The sequence below is a fragment of the Cnephaeus nilssonii genome (assembly GCF_951640355.1).
Source record: "Cnephaeus nilssonii genome assembly, chromosome: 3".
Classification (NCBI taxonomy): Eukaryota; Metazoa; Chordata; class Mammalia; order Chiroptera; family Vespertilionidae; genus Cnephaeus; species Cnephaeus nilssonii.
In genome coordinates this window covers 22,648,043-22,668,485 of record NC_137074.1, presented here as the reverse complement: position 1 = coordinate 22,668,485, position 20,443 = coordinate 22,648,043, and the positions used below count along the sequence as shown (strand labels likewise).

The following is a 20,443-nucleotide window of genomic DNA, read 5'->3' as shown; positions in this document are numbered from 1 at the left end:
TTTAAACACTTGCTTACCTCTGTACATGACCTAAGCTCAGTGGAATAACCAAACATATCATTTAGAGGGACCTGGAAACAAACACAGTAGATAGTATAGCAGTGCTTATTGGTTATATTTGAGAGAAAAACAGAGAATAGCCATTTAATTCCTTTAGACTTGGGTTTCTACTAACAACTCCTGTTTTAAAAGAACTTTAGCCAAAGAGAAACTTACTTTTGTTTTACTGCAAGTAGAAATCCTATTTGAATATAATTTCACCTGACAGTCACAACTAGAGACCAAATGTTTCAGCTGCACAGAGTGCCAGCCTTCCCCCCATCCCCACTCCACTCTCTGGCCAGCTCAGCACTCCAAAGTGTTTCTTCTGTGAAACTGTTCAAACAACTTTCCTGGGACACCTTGATGACATGCTGACCGCACTGTCTTCTAGGAAGCCTTATGGAACGTGATAAAAGACTTTCTCCCAGGAGATTTAAGTCAAGAAAGGAAATTAAATATTAGCCCAATAAATTAGAGAGAACATAAATAAAGCACCTTTGCAAATAATGCTATAATGAGAAAGATAATTAAATATCTAAGAAAAGAACATATTCACAAAAGGCCTACATGAAATGAACTATATTTTCAGCTTTTGCACTTAAGAGTGGCTCTAACAGCAAATTATAGAAATTGCCATATATATATAAAAGCCACAAATTCAACACTCAAATAGCCAGGGAAATGTGTCAATTCATTCTACAATTTCCCAAAACAAAAGCTAACTCTAATTTCCTGTTGTGGTTAATAAAAGCAAGACTGGCAGTGACCAACAATACTTACATCTGCATACAGTGTAAAATAGTCCTCAACTCCATCTTGTCCGGTGATTACCCCATGGCGCCGGTTAATTCCTGCAATCACTGCTCCCTGAAATTCATTCGGGGCCACAACTTCCACAGACATAATGGGTTCAAGAATACATAATGTTGCATTTGCCAAGGCTGGATTTAAAAAAAAAAATAGTTTATTAATATTTAAACAAACTGGAACATTTTTCTATCCAGATATACAAAAAGGGAGATAGAAGGTACTCTCCCAAAGGTACACACAGAAATGACAAGGTTAAATTATTTAATCTGGTCTCATTTTTCTGATATCAGTAACAGTCACTCTTCTAAATGGAAATTTCAATAAGACAAAGCTAAGTTTTAGTATTTCCATTACTGTATTTTTAACCTTAAAAATCATTAAGCTACAGAGGATAATATAAAAGGCGTCTTAAAACCACATTAAAGTCCTTTACCATTTCAATCATGCAGTTGAGAGTTACTTATTCTCTCTGAAAATCTGCAGGAGTAAAGACACTAACAGTTAAGTCTTTGACCAAGGTAAGCCAATTCTTTCTTGTTGGTAAGCAATAGATGATAATTGAATTGAGAAACTTGGTAACCCAAAATGTTCACCCTAAAATTCTCAGATGGCATTCAATGGAGATATATGCTTAAAAGCTGATTTTCTTACTGATCTTGGCAAAAACTTTATTTTACCCTTTATATTTCTGTCTTTCATGGAGAAATAAGAATTAGATGAAGAAACAGCAAAGTAATTCATTTTTCATGCTAACACCATGCCTGTTTGCACGTTTATCTGGCAAATTACAACAACCCCGCCCCCTAAACTTCTCAATTCAATTACCATCTAGTGCTCTTCCTTTGCATATATATACTTAATCATATTTATACACTTAAATAATTAAAAATTAAATAGTACATATTCAACTTTTAGTTAATATTCATAGATATACAGGCTTTTCTCATGGATATATATGTGTATATTATAGGCATATACATCTATATTTATATTTCAAATAGGAACAATTGCTAATTGATAACCATACCAATTATCTTGCTTTATGTAACCTGTAACCTCTATCTCCAGGAAAGCTACCAATTTCCAGTTGAGAACCAGCATAGAACTATTGGTGATTTCTAATTTGGTTTAACTGTACTTTTGAGAAGTATCACAAGGCATACATTTACCAAATCATCACGTTACACACTTTAAATATCTTACAATTTTGTCAATTATACTCCAATAAAGCTGAAAAGAATATTAAATTAATCCAACTAAGCTATCAGCTTAAGATTAAAGTGGTAGAAACTTAGAGGATAAGAGGCAGGTGTTTTAATCTCAAACATGGTTAAAAAAGTCTTATTTTCTTTGTAACTTTATTTCCCTTTTCCTATCCTATATAATAAAGCCTAATATGTTAAGTGTCCAGTCGTCCATTCAACCAATCAAAGTGTAATATGCTAATGATATGCTAAGGTCGCTCAACTACCCGTTATTGACATGCACTGACCACCAGGGGCAGACAGTCGACCGGTCGACCAGTCGCTATGATGTGCACTGACCACCAGGGGGGCAGATGCTCCGACTGGTAGGTTAGCTTGCTGCTGATGGGGACTGAGCGAGGCGAACACGCCCTTGAACTCTCCCATGGTCCCTTCCCAGCTGGCCAACCTCCCAAGTCCCTCCCGGCCCTGGGCCTGCGCCCTCAGGACCCCTCGGGGGATGGCTGAGAGCTAGTTTCAGCCTGATCCGAAGGCCAGGCCTAGGGACCCCACTGGTGCACACACCAGGCCTCTAGTTTAACATAATCTTCAGACTGACAGGATTTCTAGATCACAGATTTCAACTGCAATTTTAATAGGCAGCTGGCATAAATAAAATGGGAAGATTCTCTCTTTCACAACTGAGAAACAAAAACACAAATTACTAATGTCTTCCATTAGTTTCAGTAAAATAAGAAATTAGCAACCTAGTCAAAGTATGAGCAACCTTTTCCAACCATTGTCCCCAACCTGATTTCAGGACACAACTTTGAAGTTTCTTGGTTAAATAACCCTGAAGCCCACCTGCTGTGTTGTCATTTGCTTTTCTCTCTTAAAAACAATGAATCAGATACTTTTGCAATTGCTTAGGGCTGTTTCATACGGGTTTTAATATACATATTATTCTGTGTGAGAAAGGCTGGCAATGTTAGCAGTTTAGCAAGAAGTCTGCACTGTGAATAAGGTTTACTGAATTCTTTCAAAATACTGTGCCATCCTCAAAATGCCTAAGAGCCTTCAATGTCCTACAAGAAAAAATTATTTATAAGTTTATGGAGTTCCTGATATCTGACTAAATGACACACATAAAATACTGTGACTGTAGTTAATGTGTCTTTAAAATATTTCTTAGAAGTCTGAATATTTCTGTCTTTTCTATGAAAAACAACATATAGATTATTTGTGATTTTAAATATATAAAAATGAACAGGTAATTGAGGAGAACAGATAGGCTTTTGATTTTACATGGCACTCCAGCCTCACTTTTGTTCTGAGTATTTGCTCAGGACTAGCCAGGTTCTCTGGTGTGCCACCCCGTGCTCCGGGAAGGGCCGACCAAACCAGCAAGCGAAAACAGCGAGTGACGCAGCGAGTGCTAGGACACAGCATACCTTGTTTGAGCGCCCCTTCTCCTGCACGGATGAAAGAGATTTCATTGGAATCAACCATGTGATGCGCTCCATCTTGCAGGACAAACCGGAGCCCAGAGAGTTTGTGACCAGACAGAGGGCCCTTCTCGCAGGCATCCAAAAACCCCTGTTAATGAATGAACACCACTTCTGGAGTGAGTGGATTTCCCTTGCAGATGCATTACCAAAAGCCCCCAAACATTTTAGTATTCAGAAGCTTAACATTTTTATGTATGCTATATTTCATGCCTCATAAAAAAAGTTTTAAAAAGCTGAACAGCCTGCTTAATTATTGTGGCATGTAGATGAATAATCCCTTGCAAAAGAGTATTAGTTAAAGGTGTGAGTTGGTTTGAAAGTGATGCTGAGAGTGATAACAATCACTTTCTCGAAACCTCGTTTTCGGGAATTACATAACCCTCATAACCCACGATAGAGACAGCATGATCTTAATTTTACAGGGAGGAAACAGATGAAATGCAAATCAAAGGAACTCCCCAAAAGAAAACCCCCAACAAAACTGGCATTAATTCAACAACTGCAATTCTTCTTTTAAAAAACTAGGTTCACTGAGGTATAAATGACATACAATAAACTATACATATTTAAAGAGTGCAATTGATACGTTCAGTTCTTTTTCATCCAATCACTTAAAATATATTTGTAGAGCATCTACAATTCAAGTTAGTTTTTCTTGGCAAAACAATCACATGACTGCACGTACACTACAATATATTTCTCTGATATTTAAAAACTGTAAACTCTGTATGTTAAAAAACAATCTAGCTCTCATTCATCTACATTAATCTTGAGGAATAGAAGATAATTTAAAAAGTGTGTGAATGACAAAATATTGTCTTGAAATAAAGTATAATGAATAAAATACACCAATCACAAAAAATGCTATCAACACTGATACCAAAATTATAATCTGTTATTAAGATATATAAGTTATAAGGTTAAAAAAACAATAAAAGCCCTGACCGGTTTGGCTCAGTGGATAGAGCGTTGGCCTGTGGACTCAAGGGTCCCAGGTTCGATTCCGGTCAAGGGCATGTACCTTGGTTTCGGGCACATACCCAGTAGGGAGTGTGGAGGAGGCAGCTGATCGATGTTTCTCTCTCATCGATGTTTCTAACTCTCTATCCCCCTCCCTTCTTCTCTGTAAAAAAATCAATAAAATGTTTAAAAAACACAAAACAACAAAAAACCTCAATCTATAAGAACAGATAGTGGTTAAAAGTTTACAGCTGTCTTACAGCCAGTGACCTAGAAAGCAAACAAAACACTAACCACTGACATGTGCAGAGCACTTCACAACTGGCAAAGAAATGTCACAGTCTTATCTGATCCTGTTTTGTGAGGGGTTCAAGTTTAAGTATTTCACTCTCACTTTACAGATAAAGAAACTGGCTCTGCACACTGTGATTTACCAAAGAGCACGTAACCGGAGCAGATTTAACAGCAGCACCCAGGTGTTGGGAATCTTAATGAACGATCATTCTACAAAGTCACCTAAAGTCTTCATAAATCCCTAATGACTACTGCAAATTTGAATCGCTGTTTACAATCAATGGAGTAGTTTCAACTTATCAAGAGAAATATATAACTTTATCAACAAGAGAAATAATCATGATTAAGAAACAAAATGATTTCCCTTCATTGTTATACATACATTTATAGCTCTTGAACTTAATGAACTGAAGATTCTAAATTGGATAGAAAGCTTAGCAGTTAGATTAAGAAGCAGTACTTAAAAATGAACCAGGGAAGACAATGTGACAGAAATATGAGTTGATACCTAATAAACTCATGCTTTTTATTTTTACATGTGTTTTTTGATTTGTTTTCACCTTTTCTACAGCAGGCACAAATTGTTTGGGAACATTTGACCCAAATGTTTCATCGGAAAACTCCAACTTAGTGTAGTTCTCTGGCTCCAGAGGCTCCAGGACACCTATCACTTTGCCAAACTGGCCTGCACCACCCGATTGCTTTTTATGTGTAAAGTCAAACCTAAAAGAGATTTAGGAGGAAAAAAAAATCAACATAGCATTATGTACTTACCAAATTAAATTACTAATACTGATTTAAATGAAAAACCACATTTCATTATTTTTACTTTTTTTCTTTGAATATGGTGGCCTTGCTATAAAATTTTATTATGGAATTTATTTAGAAAGGAATTCTTTCCTTTCTGTTTTTACTTAAGAAGTGAGGATAGGCTATACCACCAAAATAATCCATGGCCTAAATTCCACCAATTCTGAATTTATTCCCCAAGTAGAAAAGTAAAAGTCAAGTAATTAAAAAAATAAGTCAGGCCCTGGCTGGTTGTTCTCAGTGGTTAGAGCTCTGGTTGGCCTGCAGACCGAAGAGTCTCGGGTTTGATTCCCATCCCCAGCCCTGGTTGGGGTGCATGCGGGAGGCAACCAATCGATGCGTCTCTCTCACATTGATATTTCTCTCTCTCTCTCTCTCTCTTCTCCCCTCCCTTTAGTCTCTAAAAAATTTAATGGGAAAAATATCCTCCAGTGAGGATTAAAAAAAGAAGAAAAGAAAATAATAAGTCAGTCTAAGGTTCTTGTTCTAGTAACCGACATTCCGAAGAGCTTACCCATTTCTTGGGAATGCCTCCCTTTCTAGGATAGTGTTCTCTCCTTAAATCTCTACAACCAAGCACAGTTATTTGAAAATGGAAGCTCATCAGTTAATTTATTCAGATAGTCCCTATCTGGTTTTATTACTTGGACATTATGGACTGATGCAATACAAGAGAAGGGAGTTTCAGGTAAAATAACACCCCAAATTGATTAATAGCAAAAAGATAATGACTAAACATAAGTCATTCAAAGAGACACATATATAAACACAGGTTGGTGTCTACTTTAAACCACTAAGAGCTATATAAATAGAACAAAGTAAGCATTTTACATACAAACTAAGCATATGCACTGAGCAAAACCAGCTAGGGCAATACTAAGATTATTTACATAGGCTACTATTTCATACTAGAAGCCCAGTGCATGATTTAATCATGCACGTGTAGGCTGTCTGTCCGCTGGTCGGCAGCTCCGAAGTCCCTGGGCCCCTAGGGCGAGGCGGGGCGGAGGCGTGGTCCTCCTGCGGCCGGAGCCCAGGCCAGGGTCTTGCCTTTGCCTCCCGCCCAGGAAGACTGGGGCCGACGCCACGTGCTCCTGCGGCCCAACTGCCGCCAGACTCCTCCCCGGGGAGCCACGCCGCCCGCCCACCGCCCGCCCACCGCCTCCAAACCTCCAAAACGCCGGCTCGGCTCGCTCGGCTCGCTGCCCCAGAGGCCCGTCTGTGCTGCAGCACAGCCATGGCGCAGACGCTGAGCTCGCGTCGCCGCTGGCAACGCGAACTCAGCGTCCTGCCGGCCCAATCACCACCCCAGCCACCCCGAGTCCCGCCCCCTGTGTCACCCGCTGGCCCAATCATGGGCGTAGCGGAGTGATGGTAATTTAAATATTACCTTTTTATTATGTAAGAAGATAAAAAACATTTCATGAGTATCTACTGTTTACAAGGCATTTCTTTCTTTAAAATGAAACCTTCCTCAAGACATTAAGTAGAAGAGATCAGCTCCTTTCAAAATTGTCTGTAGATAACTGTAGAGTGGCGGACATTAATGAGTGCGTGTTCCTGCATACACATCTTTGAGTGGTTTGGAAGATGTAAATATTAATCTTGGTAGGTGATGCTAGCTTAGAATAAGCAGATTTCATAAAGAGGCCCAACAGTGTCTGATGAAATGCCTTTAAATAATGGTCAAGAGCTTCAGGATGGCCTGGGATAAACAAAATGCTAAAAGGTTAATTCCTGGGAGGGATGTAAACAGCCACCAGAGCGAAGAGAAGGAAAGCAGAAGAGAAACAACTGCCAAGTCACCACAGGTTTACTGAAGGTTCCAAAACTGTGGTCCACGGACATTCTTGGGCAGGGGTCCTCAAACTTTTTAAACAGGGGGCCAGTTCACTGTCCCTCAGGCCGTTGGAGGGCCGGACTATAGTTTAAAAAAAACTGTGAACAAATTCCTATGCACACTGCACATATCTTATTTTGAAGTAAAAAAACAAAATGGTAAAAACACCTGCATGTGGCCCGCGGGCCGTAGTTTGAGGACGCCTGTTATGCCTGAGTTTTTGAGACATTTTACATTTAGTTTTCAATTTGATAATAATATAACATCTACACAATATAATCTAGATCTGTGCTGTCTATATGGTAATCCATAACCGCTGATATTTATGTTTAAATTAATTGAAATTAAATAAAATGTAAAATTCAGTTCCTCAGATACATAAGTCACATTTCAAGTGGGCAACAGTCACCTGTGAAGAATGTCTACTGTACAGAACAGCAAGACAGAACAATTCCATCACCGCTCAAAGCTCCATGGCAGAACTGCTGTGGAAGACCCACTCACAAACAAGTCACCCATGCAGCTTCTGAGACCATGTGAATTTAAAATCCAGTGGATGCCAAATAACAAAACACCTGTGTGCCAGGTTTGTACCAAGCACTTAACTTGTCTATACCACAAATGGATGAAATAGGTACTGTTTTTATCACCATTTTATAGATGAGAAACCTAAGGGTCACAAAAAGTAGGTAACTTGCCAAATATGATATAGGTATTATGTGGCAGAGCCACGATTTGTACAAAATCCAATGCTCTTCATCAAACATTTTTCTAGAAGGCTAATAAGAAAAGAATATAAACTGATTTAATCTGCAAATGATGCATTCACTTCAAGAGCCGTTAGAGGGTGCTGCACAAACAGACTGGACACTAGTTCAAACAGAGAACAGGTGGGAGAGCATAGGCATGCTGAGGAGAAGAACCCGGGCGCCTGTGGTCAGCTCACCCACATGCTGCGAAAGGCAATTTAGTTTTGGCAAAACATCACGTCTCACATTAAAATTAATGTTAGTTAGAATTGTGCTGGTTTTATTGTTTATTTCTACTTTATAGATTCATTTGGACTTTAATAGGCGGACCAAAGTTTTAAGTCATAGGTGTTTTTACTTAGTTTATGTTTATACAGTTATATAAAATCAGTTTAATTTATCTGATCCCAGAGACCAATAATTTTGTTCCTTTCAAGATAACCCATACATTATTTGAGGATAATGATCTCTTGATTAACCATCCATGAAGCTTTAATAAGATTTCAAGGACTCAAATATAGAAATTATATAAAGAGATTTTCTTAATGCAGTTTATTTAACATTTAAATACAGTTATTTTTTTAATGCAATAACTATATTTTAAAAAACTTAAAAATTGATGTGTACTTTTAATAAATGCTGGTTACATCACAACCTATACTATTAACCTTGATCTACAGAGATGGCAATTGTATTCATAAAACTTCCAAATGGTGACCTTATCTAACACAGATATTAACTAGCTATTTGTGAAACTTTAAAGTTCATTTTCAGGAAAAAGCTCTTTCTGCATCATCAAAAGGTCATAGTCACTCTTTCCTGGATACTATCAAAGGAGCACACAATTCAAACAATTCACACACACACACGCACACACACACACACACACACACACACACATACACACACCCTAAGAGGTTGGCTGATAGATGAATGACTCATACCCTTTCCCCTCAAAAGAAAAACAACCTTCAATTTTATAGAAAAAGTCTTGAGGAGAAGCTAACCTCTTTGTCCTCTATTTACTTGACAGTTGTTGGCTAATATTACTAAAAAAGATGGAAATGCCTTACTGCTTCCTATTTTTTTAAAAATCCATTTATTCCAAAGAAAGACTGTAAGTAAATTGAAAAGGGCATTTGAGGAAGACAACACATTACAAATATATTTTTCACGTTTTTAAAGTACCATCACAACATATGCCTGGCAAAACACAAAAACAAAAATAAACCCCTTCCAAAACCCATTTTTGAGAAAAAGAGCAAAAGAATCTTTATTTCCAAGCCAACAAGCTAAAGTGCAGGTTTGACCATACATCTGACGAAAAGAAACCTTAGCTTTCTGACCTAAAGAAAATCCAAAAAGCCTACATGATAGCCTCTTTAAAGATGACCCAAGAAGGTAATTAAAAAATCTAGAGTGAAAATGCACTGACTACTATAAGTTTGGGCTTGCTTAAAGAAAGGAGCTTTAAAAACCCCGGCTTTTGTATGGTGCCAGGACACTGAAGAAGCTTCTAAGTTCGGTCTTTAAGTGTGCTTTAATCCTTAAGTTTTCAGTGACTAGAGGAAGTTGGAAGCAGTGTTATATCAAAATCTTATCTAAGTGAAGGGAGACAGGGGTGCAAGTGCATTTTTTAAACTTCCCCTGACCCCAATTACATAACCCTCCAAATGAATGCTATAGTTTGCAGTCTCTCACACCCTGATTTGGGCAGAACTGGCCCAACCCCACAAAAGCTGGGTAAGAGCAAGCCTGTTCCAGGACTCACAATGGGAGGGGTTAAGAAGGAACAGACATCTATTCACTGCAGGGCGCTCCTTTGCACTTTGTCCTGTGGGTGACACTGTGGGTGGTGTATAAGGAAGTTGTGCTCCAGCCTGCAAGCGAAGCAGCCGAACTGTCTTTCCATGGAGAGGAATTTAGAGGCTCCATAAAGGTAAAGGCCAAAACGCCCCTCCCGCCCTTCTGTAAAGGATGGAGTCCGGGCCGCCCAGTCCGTCCCCCAGCCCCTCCCCACCCTGGGCCCGCCCCGCTGGTGAAGGGGCTCTCCAGGCGGCGGAAACCCAGAGTAAAAGCACGCAGAGCAGGGCGGGGCCCAGGAGCTGCCAGTCCGGCAGCCGGCGCCCTGGCGCAGCTTCCTGAACCGGAAGGAGGGAAGGAAGGAAGGAGGGAAGAAGCTGGCGAGCCCGCCCACGCCCAGCCCAGCGGGGCCAGCCGACTGCTCTGCCTCCTCGGCAACCGCTGCAGGCTGGGAGGCGAAGGCGGCGCACTCGTACGCCCAGACCCGTGCTCTCCCGGCTGCCGCTCGCCAGAATGGAAATCCCACCGACCCACTACCCGGCCTCGAGGGCGGCCTCGGTGGTGGAGAACTGCATCAACTACCAGCAAGGGACCCCCAACAAGGTGTTCCTGGTGCAGACTGTCCAGCAGGCCAGCATGGAGGTGAGTCTAGCGGCGCCGACCCCGGCTCGCAGTACTCCCAAGGGTCCCCTCCCTCCCTCTTCGTTTTGGGATTGGCTGCTGGCGTCAGGTCTACAGGGGTTAACATTTCTGGGGAATAGTCGACTATCCAGTCTCTGGGGACAGCCTGGGGCCTGTTTGTTTTCCAGGGAAGGCAGAGACACGATAGATATTTTTATGGGCACTGTTACAAGGAAATGGGGAGAATGTTCCCAATGAGAGGCAGCATTTTCCTTCCTCCCAGTGAAACCTGTAGGAACCATTCAAAAGAATCTTAAAAATGCTATGACATTGCTCACCTACTACACCATCTGGATCAACAAGAGCTCCTATCTTGCAAAGGATTCTTCATTTTACGACCAATCCTTATTAGACTCTTTGGCCAAAATGATGGGGGAAACGAAGAGCAAGAGAAACTGACAACCAGTATCATCGTGGTGAGAAGCTTCGCTTTAACCACCCAAAACACTAGTACAACCAACCATAAGTGATGTGCTTGCTCTCTCTGGCTAAAGGGTTAAATTAAATGCAGAGGACCTCAGCAATCACTAGTCTTGTTTCCATTTTACTAAAATCTAATGGGTTTGAGATTTTTCATTATTTATCTGACATTAACAGCCTTTAAGAGCTGACAGGGAGTAGTGTTAACTGCACTAGATAACATAATTAGGTATAAGTGCCCGATTGTATCTTGATTCAAAAGTGAAATACCTAAACATTTGTCTTACTGTTATAAAATTTATAAAAGTATCATTTTTCTGGCCCAATAATATACAGGTAAAAACAGGACTTAACATATCTAATCACTTTGCAGTAATCTGCCTCAAAATGGAATTCACCGTGACTGAACACTGTTTGGACATAAAGTACCCATAGGACTTTGTGAAAAATCTTTTCAATGATGTATCCTGTTTGCCATCTTTAGACTTAAAAGCTGTTTCAAAATTTCTTCTATAGAGATTTAGGATCACCTATTCAGAGGTTGAAGTCCTCTGACTGAAAGTGAATTGAAACCCATTTTATTTATATGTGCTTTTATCCCACCCTTTTGTTCGCATCCAAAATAAACTGGATAGGGGTCCTGTTAAATTAGATGTTATATACATGGCAATATGCTTTTACGATCTAAGGCTTTAATTATTTACCCCCACCAGTCAGGCACCACCCCCCCCAATCAAATAAGAATGGGTTCTTCTAACAATGCAGAAAATTGAGTTATTGTTATAATAACTCACCATATTTTCTTAATTTTAGGATATTCCAGGAAGAGGACATAAGTATTGCCTTAAGTTGTCTGTGGAAGAAATTATCCAAAAAGTAAGTGAAATGTCCTTTATTATGAAATTCTAAATAACCCAGATCACCTTGGCTGATCAAATCATAGGATTAATTTGTATTTTGTAAGTGGTTAAATTTGTAAGTTGTGAAACCCTACCTTGAAAAAAGAAAAGACATACAAGGGTCAGTTTTTACTCTTTTTGTGTATTCTGAGATACATTAAGTAATTCTATTGAGCTTTTTAAAAAGTAGACTCTATATACTTCAATTCAAATAAATTCCCTTTAAAATGTTATGTACTCATAGGGCAATCTGATCTCATGCCAAATACTAAAAAGTGAAATAAATTACTCTCCAATCATCACCTCTTTGCCTTTTTTCTCATTCTGCTTTTAATTTCTTGTAATTAAAGAAAGCAAGTGTTTTTAGATATTTATGAGCAATATAATGGCCAACTGATATTGTCATGTTCACATGGGAATCTTTCAGTAATGGGGGAGGGAAATTTTTACATACTTCTCAAATTATTAATGAGACAAATTTAAAAGAAAGGACTTGCAGTTTATACCATAACCATCTTGAAATTTAAAAAAGCTTGCCCTTTTGTTGAGCATATTCAGAAGAGAAGAGATACAGGTTAACATAAGGAGATTCATTAAAAGGCATCTGAGCTGCTAGACAACCATCTTTACAAAGCAGAACCAATGTTGCAATCTTCTCATTTTACATCTAGATGCAAATTGCTGTATCTGAGTTTCAGAAAATTACTGTTATTCCTGAAGCAGAGAGTAAGAGTAATGGAAATAATTAAAAAGTAACCAGAGCCGTAGCCGGTTTGGCTCAGTGGATAGAGCATCAGCCTGAAGGATCCTGGGTTCTATTCCGGACAAGGACACATACCTCAGCTGTAGGCTTGATCCCTGGCGCTGGTTGGGCCACATGTGGGAGGCAACCAATCAACGTGTCTCTCTCACATCCATGTTTCTCTCTCTCCATCTCTACCCTTCCACTCTCTAAAAATCAATGGGAAAATATGCCCTGGTGAGAATTAACAACAACAACAACAAAAAGTAACCAGAGATTGGAGTTGGGATATAGTCAGGCTAAAATCTAGCATTGAAAATGGACACCTCATTAATACTGAAATATATTCTAAGTTTTAAGACAAATTTAAAAGATAATGAGACCACATTTAGATGTATTTTAGATATATCTAAGAAAATTACTAAGCCAGCCCTAATTAGATTACCTCTAGAGTAGTCACTCTGAAGTCAAGACTGAAACAACACTGTTAGGGGCATATGCTTTAAATGTTATATCTCAGAACAATAGTAATGGATCTACACGTAAAGATCTTTTGCAAAATGTCTCAAACAGCAAGTGACAGTGAACTGCACAGCTGAAGTTCTTTACCCTCCAATGGGACAAGATACTGCACCAGAAGTCAACTTCACATTTGAAGGAGAAATTGGAAAGAACCCAGATGAAGAAGATAACACATTTTATCAAAAACTCAAGTCCATGAAGGAACCACTAGAAGCACAAAATATTCCAGGTATATAAATATGGCAAGGGGAAATTTTTTTTTCAACTTTAAGATGAATATCAGTGATCTATGCTCAAAATTATTAGATGTTAATATTATGTTGGAAACATTGGCTTTTGCAAAAATATCCATTACCAATCTAATTCAACAACAAAATCTCTTGAAACTTTATTGACCCATGGCCTAATTAAATTATTTTCTAAACACATTTGAAGGAAACTAAGACATGATTTAGAATTTAGATTTTGTAAATGGTTAATACTGTAAGTATAAAGTAATTCCATTTATCATGCTTCCCTCTCCAGACAGTTTTGGAAATATATCTCCAGCAATGAAGCCAATCCGACATTTAGCCTGGGTTGCCTGTGGTTATATAATATGGCAGAATTCTACTGAAAACACATGGTATAAAATGGTAAAAATTCAAACTGTCAAGCAAGTGGTAAGTAATGTCTAAAAATTCACTCGTAATAGGGTTAATGTTTACTGAAAATGCTCTGATTCATTATTAGATCATTAGTGCCCCATTAGTAATTTTGCATTTAAATAGTGTACCAAGTATTTTGAAGGAGAGGTCGGTTACAGTCAAGGCCAGAGAAAGTGAAGCTGCAGTTTCAAGAGAGTGAAGTGTTGTTATAAATAATTTGGCATCCAGGTTCTGTGCTCAGCTTAATACAGATTATTTCGTTTGGCAACCTGAGTTTTGTATGCAAATTACTAGCCATGCAATATTGAAACTACCTCTGCTGTTTTCTTCTACTGAAATGATAGTACCAGAGCTATTAGAAACATGGCTGCCGTTTTCTCCCCTGGGGATCAGCCAGACCAAAAATATTAGCATCTTAGGCTTTGTGGAGCTTGCTGTATGTAATTTTCTTTTATAACCCAATGAGTCATAGTTTACAACCTCTTATCTTACTTGTTGCTAGCCTTGTGTTTTCTTAAGTCTGACTATTCTGAACTGCCTCTTTCTAGACCTTAAAGAGATAAAAAGAAATTCTTTGATTTTAGCTTTATTAAGGGGTTAAGAAGAAGAAAAAAAAGTCAACTTGTGGTATCTAATGGAAAGAAGGAAGACCGTGTCGGCTCCAGAAAGGACAGACTCTCCAGCTTGTTGATAACTGTAGGCAGCTCTTGGAGCACCTTTACTCCAAAGGCTTCTGCAACAGCTACTAGATCCCGATAGGCGCCGGAGGGCAGGACACCCTATTACAGCACTCAGAGTGTGGTGTCAGACACCTAACATAAGTACTAGAACAACATTGTAAGAAACAGTGCCCTTTTCTACTGCGTTTTTGTAGACCTCAGTCCTGACTACAACACTCCTATTGGGATACTGAGGCCTCAAATAACTGCATAACTGGTCCAGGTTAGAGAGGCTATATAATCATAATTTTTCAAGCCATGTCTTAATAGCAAAATATGCACAAAGACGGGGCTAGTAGTTTTTATGAAAGAAAACTCCTATGACCCTTCACCAAATGTAGTTTTAAGGCATTAATGAAAATCTCAACTGAAGAGTTTAACCAGTGCTTCAGGCTATATATATTATACTAGAGGCCCAGTGCACAACATTCGTGTGGGGTGGGGGTGGGGGGCAGTCCCTCAGCCTGGCCTGCGCCCTTTCGCAGTCCAGGAGTCCTTGGGGGATGTCCGACTGTGGCTTAGGCCCGCTCTCCATGGGCCTAAGCGCTGCCAGCTGCCACGTGCTCACCAGCCCTCAGCCTGGCTTGTGGCTGAGTGGTGCTCCTCCTGTGGGAGAGCACTGACCACCAGGGGGCAGCTCCTGCATTAAGCGTCTGCCCCCTGGTGATCAGTGTGTTATAGCGACTGGTCATTCCATCATTTGGTTGATTTGCATATTACCCTTTTATTATATAGGAGGATATCTTACCTATTAAGACCCAACATGTAAGAAAACTTAATACTGATTTTAACATATCTTTTAAAGGACATTCTTTGCTGATATACTCAAAGAAAGAATTACTTCAGGATACCATAAGGAGAGAATTGTATGCTTTTATTTGACCCTGGGGCCACATTTATAATCACTTCACCAAATGTAGTTTTAAGGCATTAATGAAAATCTCAACTGAAGAGTTTAACCATTGCTTCAGGCTATATATATTATACTAGAGGCCCAGTGCACAACATTCGTGTGGTCGGGGGTGGGGGGGGTGGGGCTACAGGGGCTTGTGCTGCTTGGAGTCCAGGGCTTATTTCAGTATACTGATTATGTAAGCTCTAAAGAGTCCTGTCTCTGGTGATTGTGGTTTTAACTATGTAGATGCAATATTTGTGTTGCTGATGGTATAAATACTTTATATGCATAAAGCAATAAGCACAGATTAAAGCTTTAATTACAAAATCAGATAACTACACTCACTACATTTTACTATTTTCAGGGTTTTCTGTGTTTGTTTGTTTTTATCCTTACCTGAGGATATGTTTTTCTTGATTTTAGAGCGAAAAGAAGGGAAAGAGAGAGAAACATTGATGTGAGAGGGGAAACATCAATTAGTTGCCTCCCACATGTGCCCTGACCAGGATCAAACCTGCAACCTTTTGGTGTATAGGACAACACTCCAACTAATTGAACCATCCAGCCAGGGTTATTTTCAGTTTTTTTTAAAGAGAATTTCTATAATAAAATTGGTCTCCATGCATGTAAACACTTATTTCAGTAGTTTATCCCTTCAATCGTGCTTTTCTGAACAATGTAAACATTAAGGCATTTTAAATGACCAACTATAGACTGTAATACTCTTAAGTAGCTACCACAACTAGGAAACTAAAAACAGAAAGTAGAGTAACAAATGAAAAGTCATAATTTTAAATTGTAGTTTGAAGAAAACATTTGTAAGAGAAAGTTTTTCTGATAGGCTAAATTATGACATTCAATTTTTATTTTTACTTAAGTGGGAATATTATAATCATCTAATGAAACATGATTTTTGAAATTAAAATATCGTTTGCCAATGATATTGTTTTATACACCAGGTTTTTAATTTATTATAGCAAAGAAATGATGACTTCATTGAGTTAGACTACACCATTCTACTTCATGACATTGCATCTCAGGTAAAGTACTATTTATTTACTTTTATTTGATGCCACTTTGAAAATTGAGACCTGTTTTATAACCACAGTATGCTGTATTAATTTTGACTCTAAATTAGAATTCATGTAAATTCAATAGGCACCAGGTTAAAGTATATTTGCAATTTAACTTTTGTGCTCTTCTTTATGAGAACTATTTTGTTTCTAACAAGACATAAACCCAACACTGTTTTCTTAAGGGTTTTCTGAATTTTATCCTAGCATTAGTTTCCTTTACTTGCAGGAGATTATTCCTTGGCAAATGCAAGTTCTCTGGCATCCACAATATGGCACTAAAGTAAAACATAATAGCCGTCTGCCAAAGGAAGCACAACTGGAATGAAAGAAGACCCCCAACATTGGATGAAGTGTCAGTATGCTTACTAAAGATGTGTATGTCAACCTTCACTGATATCTAGCTGAAGGGGCCAAACAAATCCCTAACGTCACTCTGTATAAATGTCTTAGCTACAGCACAGAACTGTATAGCTTCCATAATAAAGAGTCATGATGTACAAGTGTCTTAATAACAGTAATAGTATTATGTATATCCCACAATAAAAACTTCAATTCCACCCTCATAATAGGTTTGACTGTGTTGCATACTTACGGGACAGGGGCAGTAATGGTCTCTCTGAAAGCAACTTTTGGCTTTCCTGTGATACAAGGGCAGCCATATTCTCTTTCCATCCTCTAAAAATAGCAGGAGAAATAATTTCTTTGGTATATTTAAATTTAAAAAATAAACAGAAGAAAAATCCTAAGAATCTTAATTATTAGAAGCATTCATTTAAATATAATAGGTAAGCAAATGATCAATCTTACATCATTCAACTATCTTATAAGAATTAGATTCATGATATTAAAGAATACAAACTGCTATATAAGTGAATTCTAACTTAGACTGATTAATTTACACATATACCCAATTAATATATCCACTAAAACTTCATCTTTGTTTCATCTTATTACATATATATTGGAATAGTATATGAATCTGTTGTCAGAATTTTGTACTCTCTCAACTTCAAAGGTATGATCACAACCAGAATTTTTAATCTTAAGTCATATATCTTGTTTTCATTCAGTTATACAGATCATTCCTAGGAAAGTACGTGCCCCATCTATCCATTCTTTTATCTACATTATAATCTCCAAGTATTGACTTAGAGAATAAAACAAACAAGAAATGTCCTGAAGAGTGGGAATTGGTGGGCCAACGTTCTCAGCAAGTTTCTTCCTATAGGTTGTCTTCCTAAGGCTGGGACCAGGATATACTTAACCGAACTAACCATGACCTAGGGATGGATGGATGGTGTAATTGCAAGTCCCCTGTCCTTGATTCTGGAAGTCTGCCATGTTTTACAAATAAAAAGATTTAGAGACCAAAAATACTTAATTTGTAATACTTGGTAGAGGAAGCAGTATACCACATCTGGATATAAACAAAAGTGAGCTTGAACAACTGCTATTAGTTATGGACATTAGAATTATTGACTTTTGTTCTTACATAAAGTGAACTTAATTTAACTTCCATGCTATTCATTACCTGAGCATAGATTTCCAGGTGTAATTCTCCCATTCCAGATACAATTGTCTCTTTGCTCTCGGTGTCAAAGTGGACTTTAAATGTGGGATCTTCTCTTGTAAACCTGCCAATACCTTTTGAAAATTTCTCCAGATCATTCTTTAAAAAAAGAAAGTCATTACATATTTTACTAATCGTGATATGCAATGAGACTGTTGAAAGAACTGTCCTGAATGAAATTAAATACATACGTAGTGAAGAAGTAAAGATACTCTACCATCTAATTCCTAGGCCATACCCTCTGAATATGTGAACTTGGACACCACACAGCGAACAGGGAGGATATTGCTAGCTGATAGCAATTTCTTTCCATACCAAGATATAAGAATCCAAGACTTAACTCTATGACCTTTCCTATTATATTGACAAAAACTGTCCCTTTGTGGAAAATTGCCCATAGAGTAGAAAGTAGAATATGTGTTACTGTTACATAATCAAAGGAATCAGCATGTTTACCAAGATTCTATTGTAGACTCAAGAGGACAATTAAGACCAACAGTAAGGCAAATGCTGCATTGAGACTTTCAAAACAATCTGCTTGGATGTGGTTTCATGCATCTTTATTCTCCTTAGATGTAATCTCCTCATGTGGTAAGCAGAATAATGGTCCTCTAAGGATATGCCCTAATCCCTCCCAAACCTGTGAATGCTACTTTACATGGTAAAGGGGACTTTGCAGATGTGATTGAGGTCACAGACATGAATAATTTGGGTGGGCCCAATGTAATCACATCGGCTTTTTAAAAAAATGAAAGAGGAATGCAGAAGGGTAGGTGAAAGAGATGTGAAGAGGGAAAAAGGCAGGAAATATCTGAAGCACAAGACTCATTTCACTGTTGCTGGCACTGAAGACAGGAGAAGGGGGCCAGTCTCTAGGAGCTAGGAACAGCCCTCAGGTGACAGCAAGGAATGGGAACCCCAGCCCTGCAACCACAAGGAGCTGAATTCTTCCCGCAATCTGAGTAAACAAGGAAATAAATTGTCCCCTAGAGCCTGCAGAAAGGAACCCTGCCAATATCTTGATTTTAGCCCATAAAGAACCGTATCATATTTCTCACCTACACAACTATAAAATAATACATTTGTGATGTTTTAAGCCACTAAGTTTGTGGTAATTTTCTACAGCAGCAACAGAAAACTAACACACCCTTGAATCACCAGCATTAATAGATATTACATGTGCCTGGAGCTGTGTGTCATGTATTTTGTATATGTTACCTCAAATTCTAACCACAATGCTGCAAGATAGAATTATCCACATTTTACAGGTGAGGAAAGTAGGTACAGATAACTGACTTGCTCAAGGCTACACAGACAGTGCATGGCAAAGCTGAGAATGAATCCTGGGTTAGTCTATCTCCGAAGTCCTTTTCCCTTTCCCCTGCACTCGCCTGCAGGCACTCTCAACTTACTAGATCATCCCTGCCTCCACTACTGAGATTCTCAGCTTTGTGCAGTGATTTCTTCATTTAACTTAATTTACTCCAGCAAGCAGATAATCCTGAGACACCAAAAAAGCCAACCAAACAAACCAAAACCACCTTTTGGATATTGATACATTTGATTTCCCTCCATTATTATAACTATCAAGACAAAAGTCTCATATAAACTCTGAATTTAGGAATGAAGAGCATTACATCTTTACCTTCTAGCCCTGTATATTCTGAAGGGAAAAACAATTTAACAAAGCACTCAGAACAAACTGTGGCATCAGGTGTAAGATTTGCCTTTCCTCAGATTTCTGAGATGGAGTCATTTAATGTTTCTTGCCACCTCAACATTCTCCTTTCTACAATGAAAAGTTTCTGTAAAACCTCAAGTTCCTCAAAATAAAAGTAGAAGCTGTTAATGCATCTATAAGACAAACCAGAGTATGTTCTGTAAATGACATTTCCCAGATGACAAGAGGTCATAAATGTTCACTCAATGCATGAATGAGTTCATTTCAATACACCCTATTAACATGATTGCTATAAATGTCAAAACTAAGACATATCCAAATCATTCATTAAGAACTAAATGATTCCAGTTCAAGATCAGGACTAATTCTGAGGGCAAGCTAATGGGAATACAGAACTTATTCAAGTAATCTTGACTTTGGAAAAAGCTAAACGACATCAAATTCAATCATAAACTTGCTATAAAAGTAAGAAAAACAGTCTTATTTGCAGGCTCTCCATGTTATAATCAGGCATTTATTTTATAACTACCACAAATTTAGAGATGCATTATAATCCATGAGGCAGTTAATCTATGCAATATTCTAAAGTAC

The 20,443-nt window shown here is 38.4% G+C and overlaps 2 protein-coding genes across 2 annotated transcripts in view; one reads left to right on the top strand and one right to left on the bottom strand.

Annotated features, from left to right (window-relative positions):
- Nucleotides 1-20,443, bottom strand: part of GFM1 (G elongation factor mitochondrial 1) — a 42,424-nt gene that overhangs the window by 2,520 nt on the left and 19,461 nt on the right. The window contains exons 12-17 of the mRNA XM_079767317.1: nt 18,133-18,270; nt 17,194-17,276; nt 5,359-5,521; nt 3,488-3,632; nt 823-983; nt 18-71 (exon numbers count right to left, since the gene is read on the bottom strand). Coding sequence (XP_079623443.1) covers nt 18-71; nt 823-983; nt 3,488-3,632; nt 5,359-5,521; nt 17,194-17,276; nt 18,133-18,270 — 744 coding nt within the window. The remainder of the gene's footprint in view (nt 1-17; nt 72-822; nt 984-3,487; nt 3,633-5,358; nt 5,522-17,193; nt 17,277-18,132; nt 18,271-20,443) is intronic.
- LXN (latexin) lies at nt 10,224-17,187 on the top strand. Its single transcript, XM_079767319.1, has 6 exons — nt 10,224-10,642; nt 11,915-11,977; nt 13,316-13,493; nt 13,790-13,926; nt 16,503-16,565; nt 16,828-17,187. The coding sequence occupies exons 1-6, from the start codon at nt 10,514-10,516 to the stop codon at nt 16,924-16,926; spliced, it is 669 nt and encodes a 222-aa protein (XP_079623445.1). The 5' UTR covers nt 10,224-10,513; the 3' UTR covers nt 16,927-17,187.